This window comes from Cornus florida, unplaced genomic scaffold (genome assembly GCF_030987335.1).
Source record: "Cornus florida cultivar Cherokee Brave unplaced genomic scaffold, ASM3098733v1 CherokeeBrave_3.0.0_Hap2_Chr01, whole genome shotgun sequence".
In the NCBI taxonomy this organism is placed as follows: Eukaryota; Viridiplantae; Streptophyta; class Magnoliopsida; order Cornales; family Cornaceae; genus Cornus; species Cornus florida.
Window position 1 is genome coordinate 89,036,837 of NW_026775571.1, and position 22,196 is coordinate 89,059,032.

General features: G+C 34.5%; 2 protein-coding genes across 3 annotated transcripts in view; both read right to left on the reverse strand.

The window, feature by feature from the left end:
* Positions 1 to 11,108: 11,108 nt before the first annotated feature.
* On the reverse strand, positions 11,109 to 20,064 carry LOC132305337 (eukaryotic translation initiation factor 3 subunit D-like). Of its 2 annotated transcripts, XR_009481620.1 has the most exons (3): positions 18,155 to 20,064; positions 12,152 to 12,208; positions 11,109 to 11,269 (listed from the first exon to the last, which is right to left on the reverse strand). XR_009481620.1 is itself a non-coding variant. In XM_059802996.1 (2 exons), the coding sequence occupies exon 1, from the start codon at positions 19,878 to 19,880 to the stop codon at positions 18,177 to 18,179; it is 1,704 nt and encodes a 567-aa protein (XP_059658979.1). In that variant the 5' UTR covers positions 19,881 to 20,063; the 3' UTR covers positions 12,007 to 12,208; positions 18,155 to 18,176. The 2 variants fall into 2 exon arrangements, 1 of the variants encoding a protein (XP_059658979.1); XM_059802996.1 differs by lacking the exon at positions 11,109 to 11,269 and having other exon boundaries at positions 12,007 to 12,208; positions 18,155 to 20,063.
* The window catches only part of LOC132305346 (eukaryotic translation initiation factor 3 subunit D-like), a 57,655-nt gene continuing 47,465 nt past the window's right edge, over positions 12,007 to 22,196 (reverse strand). Inside the window, exon 2 of the mRNA XM_059803008.1 lies at positions 12,007 to 12,208. The gene's annotated coding sequence lies outside the window, so the exon portion shown is untranslated. The remainder of the gene's footprint in view (positions 12,209 to 22,196) is intronic.

The window sequence follows — 22,196 nt, forward strand, 5'->3', positions numbered from 1 at the left end:
AATGGTAACGGAGCCGCAGTGCCCTTTCCCATTTTTATCGATTTTGGATAACTGTTTAACGGATTCGATGGGATGGATTTTACGAAAAAAAAAAAAAAAAAAAAAAACTCGCATGGATTCGATGGGGAGGGATTTTACAAAAACAACACTCGCACGGATTCGATGGGAATGAATTTTACGCAAAAAAAAAAAAAAAAAAAAAAAAAAAAAAAAACTGGCACGGATTCGGTGCGGAGGCTGGAGGTTATAAATCTACTAAAATACCCCTTTCTATATTAATTACATACTATATACCAAATAAAACCAGCGCCCCCCTCTCATCATCCCAATTCAAGGTCTCTCTCTCTCATCATAACGCACAGTGGCGCTAACCCTCTTTTTCTCATCGGCGGCTGGACCATCCATCTCTCTTTCTCAGCGATGCCATCTCTCTCTCTTTTTGTCCTTTGTATATTTTTGACTCTTCAATTCCTCTGATCAAATGAAATATAAGGGTGTTGAATGTCACTGTACAGGACTGTGTCTCTCCTGTTTTTGTTTCTGGGATTTGCACAATATCAAAAACTCTGTCGATTTTTCATTTTGATTTCCCAATTATTTTATGCTGATTATATTGACTTCATATTTAATTATTGTATTTTTTTATCTCTTGATTGGTGAATTCATATATTCATGTGTCCACTTATCTATGCTTGAATCTTGAATCTGATTGAATCACCTTCCATCTGAACGTTAGTTGTATTTGGGAAAAAAAAAATAAACAGTGAAAATTTTTGAGAGTAAAGTGCGGGTGCCCGCGGGGTGAAACGGGGATATGGGGTGGTAGGACACTCCGTTTAGCCGGTTTTGAACGGGCGGTTTGAGGAAATTTAAACGGTTGCGGGGGTGGAAGTGGGGGTGGGTACCCATTCCCGTTGCCATCCCTATGTGTACCTAGTTAGAGGTAGTGATTTTTAAAAAAAAAAATTCTCAGTATATATATATATTTAAAAGAGAAAACAAAAATCGCAGTAACAGATGTGAAATGAGTTCCATTTCAGTAAAGACAAGTTACAAAAAGAAAATAAAAGAAAAAAATATATATATTACATTAATTTATGAAAATTAAATGAGAAAAATATATTCACTAAGGCCAAACAAGGTCGACGCAAACCCTGGACTCTGGAAGATCTTCCACCAAATCGTCCTTGTTGCATACATAAATCGACTTTCCTGTAGAGTCTCCGGCCACCCTTTTGGCCGTGAAACACCGAGCAGCGGCGGCAGAGCAAGAAGACGAGGGTAGTGATGGTGATGTGAGAAGAAGGGCTGAATCTGTAGATTGATGTCTAAGTAATTCAGACAACAGAAGAATAAGAGAAGCCATACAGAGCTGAAACAAATACTATCCACTTTGATAAATTGATTTGAATTAAGGAAACATGAGTTAGCTTTAGCTTTATATAGAAAGAAAAAAAAAGAAGTGTGTGTATTAAAAACTAAAAAGAAGCCCATTGTTTTGATGGGTGAGACAGGTGTGACTTTAATGTGTTGTTATGAAGTTGATTTAATAAAGGGAAACAAGGGGTTGGGGTGACAAAAGCCGTTGGCTGTTTGCTGACGGTTTTTTTGGATTAGTGTGTGTATGTGTGTGTGTCGTCCTATTTATGAAAAGGCACCGCTTCTCCTAATTAAAAACCATGAAGGGAAGCCATTTGGTGGGGTGTCACAAAATCTGCTATTTGGTGGTCAGCCAGCTGTATTTATTTTCAGCCATATTTAGTGTTGCCCATCTGTTTTTATGTTGCCTTTTGAAATTGGATCTTAGTGTAACATTAAATACATTTATTAAAGTCAATTTTATCATTATGAATCAATATTTAAGTATCAAGTGATAACTTGTTATCATTGCACTTTTGTCCTTTTTGTAGGATTCCTTTCTCTTTTCATTGTCTCTTAAAAGAAAGCATAATATTGATATGATTAATTGTACTCCTTTTGTTATATAATAACATTATAATATTATGATCCATTTTATATTGTATGTTTTTTTGGTTAAGATAAGTATGACTATTGCTTGTAAAGCTATATTTCATCTTATCACATCAATTTGAGATATTGGAATCGATAATCAGTAAGATTTAATTATTGGTATAGTATAATATACTATATCACCATTACAGATATTAAAATGGGTAAGATTTAGGATATTAGAGAAAATTAAACATTTAAATTTATTGAAAATATCAAGATCATATCCAAATATGAAAAATAATGATGCAATCCGAGGACAACAAGTGCTCTTTCTTCACTGCGTGTGGCTGGTTTGTTTCTTTGCTTGGGTTTGTAGCAATGGTTTTTTTTGTTTGATTTTGTTTTGATGGGTGCTTTCAGTCCTTTGTGTTTCTTTATGTGGATGGAAATGGTGTTGTTTGAAATCCTATTAATAAACAGGGAGTAAATTGTTTTAAACCTTTAAATTAATGAATACCATACAAACATTAACGGAGTTTTCGGCCCGTGTAATTTATTTAGAGATTAGTCTTGATGTATCAAATCCTAAAGTAAATACAATTAACGGCTGTCATTAAGATATTCATATCAGTTATTGTGTAAATCATTTGCATAGAAGATAAACATGTTGCCTGTATAAACAAATATATCCACCGACACATACATTTTGAAGTTATTTATATACTAAATCATAAATATTGGGGCCATTGATTGCTAGTGTACTCCGATAGTTTTTGACTTTTTGTATTTTGTTAATTTATTCAAATGAAACTACATGATAATAGTCAAATACCACTCAAGAGAAATAATCATAATCCTCCCTAATTTTTTTTTAAGGTAAAGTGCACTAAACCCCCCTGAACTATTAAGGTATGTGCAAGAAACCTCCCTGAATTATAAAGTTTCAAAAAATCCCCCTAAACTATTAGGGTATATACAAGAAACCCCCCTGAACTATAAAAGTTGCAAAAAAATCTACCTAAACTATTGGGGTATGTGCAAGAAACCCCCTAAACTATATTTTTTTTTGCAGTTTACCCCATTCGCGCGAATTGATTGACTGAAAGGGACGATGAAGTCGAGGAATTTGTTACTGGGATCGTTGGGTCTTTGTCATAACTCCATCATAGCCGTTGCACCACCTGCCAGATCTGTCGGCCATATATATCGCACTTCTCTGCACCGTTGCGTCAGCCCATCTCCTTCACCACCTTGCCCGCCATTCAGCTCACCTTGCTCGCCGGTCCATTCCACAGTCCATTCCAAGCTCACCCGGCCCATTCCGCCATCTCCATAGCCGAGCACACAGTCGTCCCTAGTTCACCGTCGAGCCCCCTTGAGCTCGCTGCTGCTTCCACAGTTCACGGCCGAGTCAACCGAGCTTTCTTCATAACCGAGTCCTCCGCGCATAAGTCGCCATCATCCTAGATCGAGCCATCCCGACGACCTCGGAGTTCTTTGGTCTCTTCTCTCTCTCTCTCTCTAACTTTCTGTTTTGGGTTGTGTTGGGTGAAAAACATCTTTTGGCAGAAGAAAAAAAAAATGTAAGAAATGTATAAGTTAAAACGATGTAGTGTGTTATAAGGGTAAACTGGTCTTTCAAAATTTTCGGTGCCGGAAGCTGATGTCATAGGGGTAAATTGCAACAAAATCATAGTTCAGGGGGGTTTTTTTGTAATTCAGGGGGGTTTCTTGCAAATGACCAATAGTTTAAGACGGTAAATTGCAACAAAATCATAGTTCAGGGGGGTTTATTGCAAATGACTAATAGTTCAAGGGGGTTTAATGCACTTTACCCTTTTTTTTTTTTTTATTCTAAGGTACAATAAAATTTAAACTACACAACAATATCATTTTGATAAATTTGTGCCATCAAAAATTAAAAAAAACTTTGGATTCCTTGACCTAACTAAATAAATATGTTAGAATTAAAAAAAGAAAAGAAATAAATAAATATGTTCAGAGTAAAAACTAAGAAGCACGTTAAATGTTCTAAGAGCAAAAAAAAAAAAAAAAGTTTCAAATAGGGAAAAACAAAAGATCTACATTATTTTGTGTAAATTAAAAGAGAAAAATATCTTCTAAGAGCAAACGAGGTGAAGACAACCTAAAAAAACTTTCTATACACCATTTTGAATCATTTTATCCTGTTACAGTTAATTATTTAATTAGGCACTAATCTATTTTTCTAGGATATAAAACATACAGTTGCAGACTATCATAGTCCAGAGCCATCCAAAAGTCGAATCCTGTGTGATCTTTGACCATTGACCACTCGAGTTCCTCAACCACTGTGGGTAAAAATCTCAACCACTGTGTGGATAGGATAAATATGGCTCATTCAATCTAATTTGTAGAAAATCCTTGGCAAATCTATAGATATATTATTGACGCTCATTTAAATAATTCATGTACAAGAAATTGGAAAAAGAAAAATAAGGTCTTTCAATTACAAATTAACTGGAAAAAAAAAAAAAAAATTACAAATTAACATGCCAAACCTTTTAGAAATAATTATCAAGAACTCAATAGAATCACTATTTTATTGCATAATGATATACACCGCCTCTGTTTTCCTCCTCAATCTGTCATTAAGGATTATTTAATTGAACTATAAGTTAGGGGTGGCAAATGAACGGGTTGGGTAGGGTTTAGACAGGGTTAAATATAAACGGATCCAATATGAGTTGTGCCCCATATTTAACCTGCTTTTAAAAAGAAAGATGTTAATTTGAGTTAAATAGAGGTTGTAAAACTAAATCTCTTATATAATGGATAAAATATGAGTCAAAATGAGTGACTTATATTCAACTCAAAAACTAATATGGTGTCATTGCAACTTAAGTACCATTCAGAGCATCAAAATCCTACCTACATAGGGACGGATTCACATTGAAGACAATTGCTTTTTTTTTTTTCTTTTTTTTTTTTTAAGTATTCTTCCTTTATAATTTATTCATTTTCAATAATATACTTATGAAATATTACATTTGTCCGTCTTAAAATTACTAAAAATAATATACTATTGCCCCCCAAAATTCATCCCCTCTACCTTGTACATCCTAGCTCCGTCCCTGTATATATATCAAAAGACTTCTTTTTGTACCTTGAATTTCAAGGTGTTCTACATATATATATATACACACACACAGGTATTCCACCATGCAATCTCACCACATATATATATACACACACACAGGTATTCCACCATGCAATCTCACCACATATATATATATATATATATATATATAGAACACCTTGAAATTCAAGATACAAAAAGAAGTCTTTTGATAAATGGGTGACAAGATGTTAAATTCACTTATTATTATTATAAATGAGTGACGTGATTCTTGATTCATTTTTAATAAATGAGTGATGTGACATTTTTGTATGTTGTTGAATCTACATGAGAAAAGATTTGAAAGGGTGAAAAAAAAAAGAAAAAAAAAAGAAGGGTTGTCTTTTGATAAATAAGTGAGAGTCATTCGATTCACACTTAAATAATCTATACTGAAAAATATTTAAGGGATAAAATAGTAGTCTTTTTTGATAAATTAAGAGACTTGAGTGACGTTTTTCTATGTTGTTGGATTCACAACGATAACAGTTTTAAGTTCCCATTTGTGTAGCTAGCTAGTGATTTTTTAAAAAATTAAAGGAAAAAAAATCGCAGTAACAGCTAAAAGAGCACGTGAAATGAGTTCCATTTCAATAAAGACAAGTTACAAAAAGAAAATAAAAGAAAATATATATATATATTACATTAATTTATGAAAATTAAAAGAGAAAAATATATTCACTGAGGCCAAACAAGGTCAACGCAAACCCTGGACTCTGGAAGATCTTCCACCAAATCGTCCTTGTTGCATGCATAAATCGACTTTCCTGTAGAGTCTACGGCCACCCTTTTGGCCGTGAAACACCGAGCAGCGGCGGCAGAGCAAGAAGAAGGGGGTAGTGTTGGTGATGTTAGAAGAAGGGCTGAATCTGTAGATTGATGTCTAAGTAATTCAGACAACAGAAGAACAAGAGAAGCCATACAGAGCTGAAAAAAATACAATCCACTTTGATAAATTGATTTGAATTAAGGAAATATGAGTTAGCTTTAGCTTATATAGAAAGAAAGAAAGAAAAAAAGAAAGAAAAAGAAGTGTGTATTAAAAAGAAGCCCGTTGGATTAATGTTGGGTGAGAGAGGTGTGACTTTAATGTGTTAAATGAAGTTGATTTAATAAAACGAAACAAGGGGTGGTGACAAAAGCTGATGGTTCGTTGGATTAGTGTGTGTATGTGTGTGTCCTATTTATGAAAAGGCACCGCTTCTCCTAATTAAAAACCATGACTGGAAGCCATTTGGTGGCGTGCCACAAAATCTGGTATTTGGTGGTTGGCCATCTGTATTTTCAGCCGTATTTAGTGTTACCCATCTGTTTTTATGTTGCCTTTTGAAGTTGGATCTTAGTGTAACATTGAAGTTGTTTCACTTTGATATGAAATCTCGATTAAAGCACAATATATGATTTTTCTATATCCGAAAATAAACCTGTGTAAATGTAACTAAAAATTTGACTCGTCCAACGTTATTACAATGACGCAATTCTCGTGCACAGATCTTTAACATGTTAAATTTTTTATTTTTTATTTTGGTACTTCTTATTTGTGTAACCTTTAACAAAAAAAATAATAAATAACGGTTAAATGCAAAAAAGTCCCTTACTATATAAAAATTGTGCAAAAAAACACTACTATTAAAAGAAAAAAAAATGCACATAACTCTCTTATTATTCATCTTTTGAGCAAATTGTCTCCTAATGAATAAATCTGATGAAAAATAGTCATTGATGATGTCATTTTTTTTTCTAAAAATCCAAAAGTTCCCTTTTTGTGTAAAAAGAAGGCCTTAATTTTGTATATATTTAAACAGTGAATGGGTTTATTTGGATGTGCCTAAAAACCTATCCAAGAAAATCTTTCTCTTTAATATTATTTTTCTCTTTCTAAAATATTTTTATGTTGTCGTTTAGCAATTTGTTTTCAAGAAGACATCATTTTTATTTTTTTATAATTCTATATTTTATTTGGTATGTAAATTGAGATTGTGGCATTTGTACATCATCTTTAATTTTTTTTTAAATTTTTTTAGAATATTATTTATTTCAATATATATATATAAACATAATCCTTCTTGCAAATATTCTTCTCTAATTCTATAACTTCTATATATTTTCCTTTCATTCTTAGAAGTTACCTTCTACTCCGTATAAGACAATATAATCTCTCTCTAATTTTTTTTTTTTTTTTCTCTCTTAAAGAAATTCTATTAATTATGTTTAGTATTTTGTTAATTAATTAATAAAATATCAAAGTAACATGAGAAATCAATATCTCATTCTTGCAGGCTTTCGAGTATGGGGTTATTCCTGGTTTGGCTTTAAGCGCTATTGATCTCCCAAGATCTTCTAATATTGCTTTTAGTACTCTGAAACAGCATCTAGTGTTTCTCCCCACAGCACAATATGACGAGAACTAACAAATTCAATGAATTACCATACTTTATAAGAAAAAAAAATTAATTAAATAAAAAATATTCAATTAGCATATTTGCCAGAAGATTGCGCCACACAAATGCTGAGCAAGATTCTACATAGCTGAGATATATGAAAAATTAGTTGTTTTAGAGTCAATTAAAAAATTGTAGAGTATTGCAGAGAGAATTGAAAGATATGAAGTAAATTGAATGATATGTGAGATTTTAGAAAATTTTGTAATGTTTTAGATATTTTTGTAAGAGTTTAGAATGTAAATAAGACGTCTATATAAAGAGAGGTGTCATCATAACTTTCAACATCTTGTAGCTGATTCCTATTAGTAAATAACTAAATATATAAAGTTTTTAACTTAAAATTTTGAAATATATTTGAGAAATAGGTTTGCAGAGTATTTGGTTGGATATAAATGGAATTTCAAATTTTGAAAAAAAATGTAATAATTGTGGGAGCTTTAATTTCAATTTTAAGCCAAACTCAAAATCTAGTTTTGGTCGGAATATAGTGTAAATTTTATTTTAAAATATTAAATAAAATATAAAAATTCAAATATCTTTGAAAAGGGTTTATACATATTATAATAGTGACCCATTTTTGTATTCTCTATTTTGTAAATATGCCATTACTCCAAATAGAAAAACTTCAGTGTTTAAAAGAAAATAATAATAATATATATAACTAAACATTAATTCAAATTGCGAATATCAATAACCAAGAATGGACAATTAACAAGATCATTGGTTGGTGAAGAGTGACCCAATTTATGTATCACTTACTAAACATTCTTTTGTACCAGAAAATTACATTCTTTTGTACTACAAAATTAATAAGACAGATAACCCTACACTTTAATGCCCCGTTGGGTAAGAAGAAAAAATTTTGAATAAAAGGAAGGGGAGAAGGAATGAATGAGGCATTCCTAAGAAAGAAATTGTATATATATATATTTTTTTTAATTGGATAGAAGAGAATAAAATAAACTCATAATTTACTATGTAAGATAGAAGGAAGGAAAATGTTTTAATTATTTTTACCATTATATCTAATAATATTTATAACATTTTATGAAGGATAATAGTGTAATTTAAAACTTGTATAGTTTAGGATAGTATTTAATTTAAAATTTTTATAATAGTCTACTTGTCTTTCCTCATTTCTTCCACTTATTTTTTGACCGATAAAAATTTGTAAATAAGGAATGATCTAAGTCACATAGAAAAGGAGCGGGAGTGAGAGCGAATTCAAGAGCATAAATGCGAAAGCGGCAAAATTAAGTAAAAAATAGTGAGAATTTGAGCAAAAACGCGCACTGAGAGGGAGAACGCTCAGAACATGAGAGCGATACCTGTTGAAAAGGATTGTGTGACTTAGGGAAGTTTCTTTGTGAATCATCCTTCATATTATCCTTTCTTTTCTTGTATTATCTCTACCGAATAAAGAAAGTTCCTTCATTCCTTCCTATTTTCTCTCTACATCTCTTCTTTCCTTCTTACCGAACACAACATAAGTCACATAAGGCGAGGCGGGAGCGCGAAAATGACAAAATCTAAAATTTGGTCAGCGCAGTAGGGGCCTACACTTATATAATATTATGTGTATATAAAATAAATTAAAAAATGTATTTAAACTATAAATAACCTTATTTCTTTTGTATTAAAAGATATATAATATTAATTTTAATTAAAATACAAAATTTACATCGTATTTTTTTTTTTATATAAAGAATTACGACTTGAAAAATTCATCTATTTATTCTAGATTCTTAAAAAGAGAAGAGATTGTTTAATTTTTCATACATGAAATGATTACTTTAAATAGTTATAAAATAATAAACATCTTAACTAATAAAAGTAAAACTTAAAGTATCTATATATTTTGTTTGCAAATATATACTATATGTATATTTATACAATGTACACACATCTAATATTTTTAGACTTAAATAAGAAAACAAAAATGAGCAATACGGTTATGATATGTAATTCTTTTTAACAATGTAGATTTATTATTCAAATTTTAAACCTTTTTTATTTAGTATTAAGCATATTTTGTCATTGCCATTAATAATAAATGTCCCGTGTAGTTTTTCATAATTCAATGAATGAGAAATCATTGTGAATTCGAGAATTCATAAATTAAATTCGTGAATTGAAAAGATTGAATTTGCAAATTATAAAAGGATTTGCTCTCATAGCAACAATTCGAACGTGAAGCGCAAGAGGAACACCACTTTAGAAGGATTGTGTGAGTTATCTACACCACTAAAGTCCGCCTCCCCAAAGGGGTAAAATAAATACAAAATAGATAGAACTTGAAGAAAATAAATCTGATGGTAGAGGGTCATATCCCACGTTGGATGAGAAAGTGGGGGTATGTATGAGGTTTTGTCCCATCCGAATGATAATAGTATATATATAGGTTGGATGTTAGCGGGAGCAAATCCTTTGATGTACAATTGCCACGAAGTTCCCTATGTTTGTTTTACTTAGCTAATATTTGGCCACGTGGGTTTTTACTAATGCTCAATAATTAATATCACATATCAATCTAAGTGTTGCTATTTAAAGTTAAATTTTACTAAAAAAATTATAGCAACCAAAAATACACTTCCATATGTTAAAGAGTTTCATCTCAAGATTAAAGTGACTTGGGCTAACTTTAGATAACAAATAAAATATTCGATGATTTCCAAAATAATGAAAAAAGCAATAGACATTTTTTATTTTTATTTTTTTATTTTTATTTTTATTTTTTTGGGTCCAAGTATTAAAAAAGCATACATTTAGTTATTATCTAAAAGTGAATCATGGAGTTCTTTAATAGAATTTTTAAAGAGTTCCTATTACTTTTGGACCAATGAGTTAACGAAAAAATCATGACAAAGTTTGGTATTAATAGGTTGAATTGAATTAAATTAGTTAATCCGCACTATGTGAATACCTTCCTTTGAAAGCGAAGGTGGTGAATAAGCAAAAGATAATTAATACCAAACTTTGTCAAGTTTTGTTTTGATATTCTAATGGTACCAAAGTAACAAGAAACTCTATTCAATGTATGTTTTTTTTAATACTTGAAAAAAAAATGTCATGGCTCTTTTAATTATTTTGGGGATAACTATTTTATTTGTTGTAAAGTTAACCAGGGACGGATCCAGGATATAAGATAAGTAGGGGCAAAAATGAATTTTGAGGGGCAATAGTGTATTTTTTTCATAATTTTAGTGGGGGCAAATGTAATATTTCATGGATATATTACTAAAAATGACTAAATTATAAAGATAAAATAGTAAAAAATTAAAAATTCAGTGGAATCAATTGCCCCCACACCCTTGGCTGTAGATCCGTCCCTGAATTTAACCCAAGTGACTTTAATCTTGAGATAAAACTCTTTAAATTAATATATGAAATTATTTTTTTGGTTGCTATATTTTTTTTTTAAATAACATAAATAATAAATTGAATCGAGTTTGAATCGAGTTAGATTGATATGTGATATTAGTTATCCAACACTTTGTAAATTCCTTTTTTTGGGGGTGAATACAGTAAAAAGTAAGTCAATATTGTGATATTAGTTATTGAACTCCATGTAAATCCCTTTTTTTTAGGGTGAATATAATAAAAAATAGTAAGTCAACATTGTAATTGCCGCATCCAGAAACAAAGACCCGGATGTTAGCACCACAAAGCTTTTAAGTTTTTGAATCTAACCGCAGAGCATCCCGACCCGTTACAACTGCCAACACAATGGTCAAGGAAAGGGGCCATCCGTCACTCCATGCTTACAATTCCATATTTCATGACAAATGCGCAGAATATTCTTGGGAAATTACATTTTAAACATGCTTAAACCGATAGTAAACAGGTTGGGTGGTATTCATGTTGATCCCCTACATTTAATTAATAAGTCAAATAGACTTAAATTTTGCAGATGAAACACGAACACAATACATTTAATTAGCATGTGCCAATTCGAATAAAAACTATTACGACTCTTAAACACAATTAAACAAAATTCAAATATACGTGTGCAAGTCATTTACCGTGTTCAGTTAAGTAAAACAAAATTCAAACTATTACTACCCTAGTGATTGAAAATTTCCTAAAGAACATAACCAAAAAGACAAATCCTTGAGGCCTTCACCAGAATCCTAATAATCAGATTTCGACAAAGAATTTTATCATGAAATTCAGATTGCTAAATGCTTGTAATATTTCCCTTTCGACATCTAAGAAGTTCTATCCTAAACAAAAATTCGATCAACATGCATTTGGAATCTCAATGACAACGGCAAAAAAACCGTCCACCTAGCAACCAAGAAGTCAGTAAAGGGAGAGGAAGATAAACAGGTTTAGTGTTTATCTATATATATATTAAGGAAACTAAATCACCAACGTTTAAATGACTTCCCAATCACCAAAAAAAGAAGACATTCATCAATTGAACAAGTCCAATACACTACTGAACACCTGTTAAATAAATGTCCTTGCAAATATTAATTCATAATATTCAAGTACAAGCAAAAGCTGAAAACGGAAAAGAAAGGACATTGTTGATCAAAAAGATTACCGAACAAAAATTCAGTAAGAAGCAACAATTATAATCCATAACAGATACCTCGGAACTTTCTATTCTGCCTCTTCCCATTGCTACCAAGTTGATATATTTGAAATCCTGGAATTTTAGGATACAATTATCAGTTCACCAAATGAATAAAAAAAATAGAGTGAAGCATCAAATCATGTGAAAGGGGAAAAGGTGACACCGGATGGAGCAAGTAAACTCAAACCTACAATATACATCATGAGAGGGCTGCCACAGTCGAGATCAACCAAGTGGTTATTATAATTTACTTGAAATAAGATCACTAGTTAAAATTCCGAAATCAACCGGGGTGTATTTGGAATTAAGACCATTTTATTGTGGTTTCTCAATTTGTGAGAACATGCAACTCCATAGTATTAACAGTATGAAAAACCATTATGGATCAAGATAACAAAGATACTAGTTTCAATAAGATATTCCACATCAACAAAGAAGCTGCAAGCAAATATATGTTGAATAACAGTTATTAAAACGAATGGCCGCTTGTTTAATTCTTGAAAATGATGGCAATAGTTCTGATTGAAAGTTATACAAAATTCCTAAACAAGACCATGGGTGAAATGCATGCCATCATATAAACCATGTATCGAAAAAGTGTGTTTGCAAATAACACAAGCCATAATGGAAACCAGGTTTAACTTTTAATCTAGCTTAAATATTTTACTCAAATACAAATGAGTAATCTAGCTTAAATATTTTACTCAAATACAAATGAGTATAAATTTCAGGCGAAAGTTCAAGTTTCCATGCAGAAAAGTTTAAAATCAGTGAGTTTCAAAAAATAATAAAAATCAAAATCAGTTCAAGACCTGAAGCTTTCTCCTTCTTTATCTTTTGGTTGAACATTGTCAAAAATAACTAGTGATCACTGTTCACATTGCAACATATAGTATGGCCAATTTTGATAGTAGGTGCATTATTGGACAATTCATGCTCATGTCCCTTACATTAAATCAAGATGAAGAGGAACAACAACTTGCATAGACAATTTGAAAACAAATGGTCAAAAAGTGTTTCAGTAAAAAAAAAACCAATTGCAGATCTTAATCAAAACTCTAACTACGTAAATACATGAAAAACTAAAAAAAGCATGAATGGGCGAAATCCGTATCATGTCATAGGGAAAAATAGACATGCAACACCTGTGTTGACAATGTAACATCCATTGTGATATTTTTTTATTTTTTTATTTTTTTTTTTTAGATAAGTAAGATTTCATTAAAGACACTCTAAAGGGAAGCACAACAAAGTGTGTGTGTGTGTGTGTGTGTGTGTGTGTTTGTTGTGTGTGTCAGTGAGAGACAGAGAGAGAGAAAGAGAGTTATGCAATGAAAGAGCGACTAAAAACCCTTCTACTCAACTTATAATTGGTCACATTCTGTTTCTCATTTTTATCTTTTGTTTTGATAAGTAATTATGTTTCTGCATTTGAACTAATTTATTATTAAGATCAAATATTAGTTCTCTCTAAAAGCTAAATATGCTTCAAATGTTGAATGATTATCTAATTTACCAATAAAATATTATGTTATATATTTGAAGCATATTGTCATGGTGCTTCGCAATTCGACTCAAAAGCTGCCAACTCCCTCAACCTTATATGCCCAAGACCCTCCCCATCCAGATCAATTGTGGGACAAGAATCATGACAATATGCTTCAAATTTTGAGGGAGTTACTAGCCTGCAACTACTAACATGCCCAATCATACAGCCCTAAAAATAGCCATGGTGCTCAACTGCTTGCCCAGGCCCTTTCACAGCACAGCTTACAGCCAGTCAAAACTCCTCAAATATTCAATCTTGTATAGTTAACAGCATAGAGTAATAAACTCAATCCACTAGCTCCTGTCCCCACTATTTAGCTTGTTTATCAATGTTCTTATGAAAAACAATTTAAATTATGGATGGGTAATATCAAATATGTGAACTCAAGTTGCAAGACCATAGTCATTCACAAAATATAACCAAATCTTAACAAAATAGAAGGGCATACATTACCATAATTAAAGTATATATAAAAAAAAATACATTACCAAATTTAATAAAATTGATGTCTAGAAGACTAGGAGTACGTCGCAAAAAATATAATGTAAGTAGGCATTCAAATAAGTTATCAAACAAAATAGTATGCATTCAAATATATGGTATGGATAATTATGAAAAAAATATATACATATGGTATGGATATAGAACACCACATATTTACACATATACATACACATGATAACATGGAGGCACACCATAACTAGGGTACACATAAAAGAGCAACCTGATACTATATTACTACATTGTGGCACGCAGCACACTGTTTACCAAGATATGGAACCAAACCTATCCCACTACACAAATGCTTCTTGTTGAACACATCTAGGCCCCTAAAAAAACTCCAGTCTCGTAACATCAAAGCTAAAGCGTTTTTTTATTAAAACTCGTGTACACTATACAAATGCTTGTGTCTCACTAAAAACGAATAGTTTGCGAATATTGTTGAAGTAGAAGATATAATGACAAACGGAGGTCAGCACATAGTTGATAAACAAATACGCCTATGTAGTTGATAAACACGCCAATGCCCTAAAAACAGAGATATCAAGCGAAAGCTAAAAGTGCCTCAACCTACCCCAGGCAAGGCCACTTCCATCAGAGGCATATAAACCCTCAAACACAAACTTCCAGTAGGCTCAAAGCAAAGAAAGAACGTGCCATTATTTTTTAACAATTTAATCATATCATATAGCTTCTTTTCTCTCTTTTATTTTTTCTCGTGGTCTCTTTTATTTTTACCCTATTTGGCTTTTTTATTTTTGATATTCTACGATTATGATTAGCTACTCCATCAAAATTGTCAAGTGCTTAATCTTATATATCTATTTTAATAGGGTAAAGTGCAAAAAAAAACCCTAAACTATACTCTCCCCCTAAAAAAAACCCCTGAACTTCTATTTTTGCAGTTAACCCCCAGAACTATCAAAAAATTTGCACAAATTACCCACCGGCAAGGTCCGTTCAGTTCTTCCCAGTAAATACGCGTGTGATAACCACACGCCATAGCAATAATTCCAAAATGACAAAACTGTCCTTATTACATTTAAAAACTATTATGACAAAAATAAGCCTATTAGATCCTGACATCTCATAAGGATAAATGTCCATTAATGTAATTTTGAAAGGAAAAAAAAAACCCAAAATCCCCTAACCCACTTCGTATTCCCCTTCCTCTCTCTGTGCGCGATGCCGCAACTCCACCCGCCTTCTCTCTCTCAATTTCACCACCGCCGCGTCCTCAGCCACCGCCGCGACTTCACCACCGTTGTGAACCTGATTTCGTCGTCACCGAGACAGCCACCCCGCTGTGAATCTGCCAATCTCCATCTCAGGCAGCGTCTCCATCTCCGATGCCGTGCTCTAACCCTGAACTTCGACCAGCCATAACTTCAGCTATGGTTGAAATATCAGCAAGGAGCCGTAGAATATGGAGTTTTGGTGGCGGTGGCGGTGGAGATGGTGGTGGTGGTTTGGGATGGAGGATGGTGGTGGTGGCGCCACAAGTGTCAGTTGTGGTTCATTCTCGGATATACCGAGTTGGTGGTCGTTGTGGGGTCAGGATGGTGGTGGCAACACCGATTGTGGTGATGTCGGTGGTGGTTCTCTGGCTGGAATACAGTGGCAATGGTGGTTTGGGGTAGAGACGATGGTGGGTCATTCGCCGGAATACAAATGGTGGTGGTGGTGGCGGTGACGGTTATGGTGATCGGGATGGCAGTGCGGTGGCGGCTGGTTGGTTGCTGGTTGTTGTAGTTATGTTGCCGTCGCTGGTCACTGGTTGTTGTCGTGAAGTTGCTGGTTGTTGTCGTGAAGTTGCCCTCACTGGTGGTTGTAGTTGCCATCACTGGTCAATGGTAAGGGAGTGTTTGTTGCTGAAATGAGTACTGTTGGGGAAAGGTCATGTTTGGCGCTGAAATTAGGTGGGTGATAAGGCGCTGATAAGTTGATGTTTTGTCAAATTTTTACTAGTTATTGAGATTTCTTTTGACACATCAGCAATAGTTTAGGGGAGCAATGCTCAATTCAGGAGGGTTTCGTGCAATTGCCTAATAGTTTAGGGGGGTTTTATTGCACTTTACCCATTTTAATATAATATATGTCTGCATAAAATTTAAATGACCAACATTTTATTGTTTCACATTTTTAAGCAATCTAGTAAATCCAATGCATATTTACATTTAGCTGACCCTCTTAGTTCTAATATACCAAAAATTCATCAACAAAGAAGTTATGAATAGTTCCATCGCATATTTTGAATTGTGTATTGATAACTAAATGCACTGCTTTAGCCAATCCATAGTTATGAAAGAATCAAGGCGCACTAAGGCACCAAGGTCTCCTGGAGCCTAAGCAGTATGCAAGGCACAAGCCTGATTGAAGCAAGGCAATTATCTGATAAAAAGGAATATTAAATATAATTTAGGGAAACAAATATTAAAATGCAACACAAGATAGTTAATATAAACATGTTAGAAAAGAAATTCAACATATCAATTCAATGGATTAGGTAAATTAACATCCATGGAGATCTTTTCAATTTGCATATTAATTAAATTAATAATGATGTAAAAAAAAAAAAAAAAAGGTTATACAATCAGGTAAATTAATGTGCATATTTGATGCAAATATTATATGCATTTTTTTTTGGTAAGTAAATTTTATTGAAAAACTGCTCAAAAGGGGAGCGAGACCCAAGAACAAAATAACAAGGCCAAAACGCCTCAAGCCTTCAAAGAGGCCAAAAAAACAACCAACTCCTCAACATATCAATAATCCCTCCCTGAAATCCAACAAAAAAGAGTGAAAATAAAATTTGTGCAACAATTGGAAAAAAAGTGAAAATAATGTAGATTTTAAACATATATTATATTATCATAACGATTCAGAATCAACCACTAGGCACAATTAGTGTAAGTAGTCAACAATAAGGGGGGATCTTTGCCTTCAAATATAGACAACACTTACCCTAAGTGGTCAAATAGTTTTAATTCACAATATCAACTCACATAACGATAATTACCACAAGGTATCGGAAGTGTTGGTCAATGTGTAATTACAATCAATTAAATTATAGTAGCTGTAATTTTTTAATCACTAGCATGGACCTTAAGCAATAAGACCAAGTCAAAGGTAAGTGTTTATATATGTGTGTCGGTGTTATTTCTTGAAATTCACATCAAGACAATTGTAAAAGAAAAAAGAAATTAAATAATAAACAAAGGTAAGGGGATCCTAACTGGGGAAAGGTATTTCCAATAAACAAAGATTAAAACGATAATTTAATGAAGGTTAAACAATAGCTAGATTAGTCACCTGACACCTTCTGAAATCACTTATTTACCCCTTTAAAAATTTTCTTACCAGAGAACTATACCCTTCCACTATATATATATATATATAAATATTCACCTCATTCTTTCTCTCTCCCTAAAATTCTCACCAATTTCTCTCATCTTCCATTGCATTACTAACAATTCAACCACCATATAAATGATACACACAAACACACACACAATACATATAATGGACAATCACTTCTCTCCTAGCAATTGAATGAACCATCTCTGATATTAGTGTTAGTGTTAATTTTCGCAAACATAACAACCTAGTGTAACAACGGCTAACTCAGGAATCGTCAGGGTCCTATTATTTATTACCAATTCAACATTACAAGGATTGAAAGGTAACAATATATCTCAATTATACGGCAACAACAATACTAAAACAGATCCTTGTCTATGTCAATATCACACAAGCCACAAAGTAAAATTTCAGTTCCAAGCCATTCTCAGAATTAGATCCATTTGAAAAAATTTGCAAGCTCATTGTGCACATCATCACTTGCATAGGTCTCAACACATTAGACAATTCATCCATATTTGAAACTAATAGTCTTCAACCCTGAAGCATATTGAATTTAACCAACAGAAAGAAAGACATTGTAGGAAAAACTAGACAGAAAATCATACTCAGCACAGCAGTCATTATCCTTCAAGCCTCGGCTTTAATCTCTTTGGCCTCCACCTCACTTGTAGCTGCATTTGCTTCCCCACCATCCTCATTCTCTGCAGGTGGCTGCACCTGTTCATCCTCTGGCAGTGGTTCCTCCACATAATCATTCTCAAATGCATCAGCTGGAACCTCATAAATCCTCACTTGTGGCTTTGACGGATCCTTCACAAGCACATACTTCCCCTCATTCAATTTCATGCACAAGTCCACAATAGACTTCACAATACCCCACATATTCGAAGTGTTCAAATTGATTTGTGCCGCAAAGTCCCTCGGCTTATATCCAACCACAGCCAATATAACATGGTTAAAATGATCACGAGGATGAACCCTAGAAACATAACCCAACTTCATCATATCGGCACTCGCCAACAGAGACTGAGCAGTCCACTTAGCCAATTTGTTAGCATTGTTCTTCAACTCGGTCGCCAAAACCGCACCTCTCTGAGTCTCCAACTTCTGCCTCCAATCAACACCAGAGTACTTGGGATCAAACTCATTAAGGGCATTCAAAGTAAGAAACGACCTCTTTTCGTTAACCTCAACAACACTCTGAACCTCACACCGAGCCACAAGATACATTTCATCATCAAGCTTCCACCTTCTGTACCTATACCCAACAGGGGCAACCTCTTCGCCCTCATTCGCGAATGGGTTCGGCTCTTCGAAGGTCACCTTATTCCCATCCCTAATAAGAACCTGCTGAGAGAAATTCTGGTTAATATAAGCAGCCTCAACACTCAATGAATGCGCGGAATTGATATCATCCTTGGCTTCAGGCAACGGTTCTTGGGATGTTTCATGAACAGAAAGCAAATCTAGCTGTGACCCATCTCGTTTATCAAAGAACAATTTGTTCCCAACTCGCTGAATCACAATATCCCAAGAGTACACTGACCTCGGAGCGCACATCAGAGTCGAGAGAATTGAATCGGTGGCGAAAACCGTGGCCTTGTCCTCGTTGGCGAGTCGGCGGATAACAGGGTCGTCGGTGGTGGTGACCTTGAAAAAATTTCGATTCTTGAACCGCTCGAGACGTCGCTCGTTCCTCGGCGTGACCCGATCGTAGGATCGGTCGTAGAACTCGAGCCCGCCGCAGAGTAGGAGATCCTCCGGTTCGGGGACGGAGAAGGAGAGCTTGGTGAACGTCGAGAAAGGTATCTGGTCGAGCATGTTCCACTCCGGCTGAATATCGACGGAGGATTTGAAGGCGGCGGCCTCGCGGCGCGGCGCGTTGCCGCCGGAGCGGTTGAGGTGGTAGAGGCGATCGCGGCGAGCGCGCTCCTTCTCAGCCTCGCGCTTCCTGGCCTCGACCTCCTCGTCGCGGCGTTGGGGGAGCTGGTTGCGCTGCTGCTGGAACCGCCATTTGGGGCCGAACTTGGGGCGCGGCGGAGGCTTGCCGTCGACGAGGCGGAAGGAGGAGTCCTCGTCGGCGGCGACGGCGCCGAGGGTGTCATCACCGGTGAAGTCGAAGACGGAGTCGGCGGCGTTCCGGGGGTTGTTTTGGTTGCGGTTCGGGTTGTAGTTTCGGGTCCAGTCGGCGATTCTGCCGAGCTTGTCGGAGCGAGAGAATGGGGCGAAAGGGACGTTGACGGGGTGGTTGGAGAGGAGAGGGGAGGAGGTTTCCGGTGGACCCCAGCCCTCTGAGTTGAACGGCACAGCACCTACTTCGAAACCCACCATCGTGAACAACCCTAGCTCAGAGAAATCTAGAGAAAGACGATGAAGGAGAGTAGAGAGAGAAGATGAACAAAAAACCCTAGCTCAGCTACTTCAGATTTTGATAGAGAACGCAAAAAACCCTAGTTCAGCTACAACAGATTTTGATAGAGAGTGTTTGGGATTCTGGATTGGGATTCCTATGCTATCTTGGATCTAGAAGTTCAATTTTTTATGGGCTTTAAGTCCAGTAGTTATAAATACAAATATAGCCCATTGTCATGCAAGCATTTTTTGTTCATTATTTTATATACGGAAATTTTTATATATTGGAGATTCATCATTTTATTTTAAGGAAATTTTTATCAAAGATTTTTATAATTATTAATTTAGTTTTCCTGCAGCCTTATTATTTATTTTATTTTTATTTCCTTCTTGTATTCTGTGTTCGATTATTGTCTTATTGTTTTGTTATCCCTTGGCTTTCAGGTGTGGGCATAGCCAACCTACACGTGAAAATTTGAGGGTATCACATCATCAGAGCGGTTCCACAAATGTTCAATCAAATCTTTCTTTAACCGAGCATTTACCTCTTTGTTGCAAATCTGGGACTGGCGAGCGTATATTTGTGCCGCTAAAATCGATGGTTGTTGACTAAAAGTGAGAATCGAGATTGTATCCTCCAATAGTGGAGTCCATATTTCTAAATTGATGTGCCACTCATCTTCGACAATCACGTTAATTGTGAAGGATAATGCACGTTTTCATTATAATGCATAAATCTTCTTTCTTCCAAAATTTGATTGGTCCTTGTGTGATTGCCCACTTGATCTGTAAAATCCCTAAAACTCGTTCCACATCCTTCCTATTGGCCTCTTGCTTTTTAGCAAATAATATTTCTTTCGTAGTGGTTGGGTACCGGATGCTCTGCATCAAAGTTTTCCACTTAGGGTATATACCATCAGCCAGGTAATACCCCATTCAATATGCATGCCCATTCACCAGAAAATTAACCGGAGGCAATTGACCATTGATGATACTATTAAATATAAGGGAGTGATTAAACACATTTATATCATTGTGTGAACCAGTCATTCCAAATAATGCATGCCACATCCACAAATCTTTTGAAACAACCACTTCCAATATGAGATTAGCCCTACAAGAGTGTCCCTTATGCATGTTATGCCACTCCACTGGGCAATTCTTCCACTCCCAGTGCATATAGTCGATAGAACCTAACATACCCAAGAATCCTCTAACCTCCCCTTCTTAGAGCAGTTGTGCTATGTCAACTTCATTGGGTGCACGCATGTACTCATCTCCATACACAACAACAATAACATTACAAAATGCCTTCAAGGTTTGAATGCCAATGCTCTCACTGATTTTAATATATTCATCGCAGTGATCGACTGCATAATCATATGCGAGTATACGAACAACAGTTGTTATCTTTTGTATAGAAGATAACTCCAAACGACCCGTTACATCCCTTTTTTGGACAAAGAAATCAACATAAGCTTTAGCCCGATTCAAGATATGAATACATAGTTCTCGCCGCGTCCTGAATCGTCTGTGAAAGTACTCGGTGGATATATGCAATTCTCGACAAAGTAGTCTTTCGTTAGCTGGCGATGGCTTCCCTCCTAGACACGATAAATGTACCGTTTCTTATGGACTTGAAAGACTTCCTCTACTATCTTTGGCCCATACAATGCAAAAGTTGCTGAGCATAATCGCGATTCCATTGAATCAACGCATCAATAGTGTCATTTGATGAGGTGGATGATTCAGAAGATGACGAATTTGAGTCTAGCAAAGGAAAAGTTTGCGATGACGAAGTCATTGGAATTTTGAGATTGAATGAGATGGATACTTTTATTTTATTACAATGAAAGAGATGAATGTAGTGATGATTCTCAAATAATAAGCAAATTAGTTATTAAAGAAGTTTTATATATATATATATATATATAAAACTTCTTTAATAATATATATATATATATTACTAATAAAATATTATTTTTAGAGAGCAAAAATTCGAAGAGGCTACTAGAGTGCAAAAATTTGTAGAGCAGGACCTATCTACGTGGCTCTTGAAAAAGCTGACGTGGCTCCTTGAAAAGCTGACGTGGCTAATTTAGAAAGCAAAATTTTAGAAAGGCTGCTGCAGATGGCCTTACAGAGTCCAATTTTTCTTCTTGAACATTATTTATATATGGATTAGATTCGAACTAGATCGTAATTAAACAATTGTTTAATTTATTGGACGAACTAGAATAAGCTTATGTGCCTGGTTTTCGACTCAATTGCAACCGTACACACGATGCATTGACT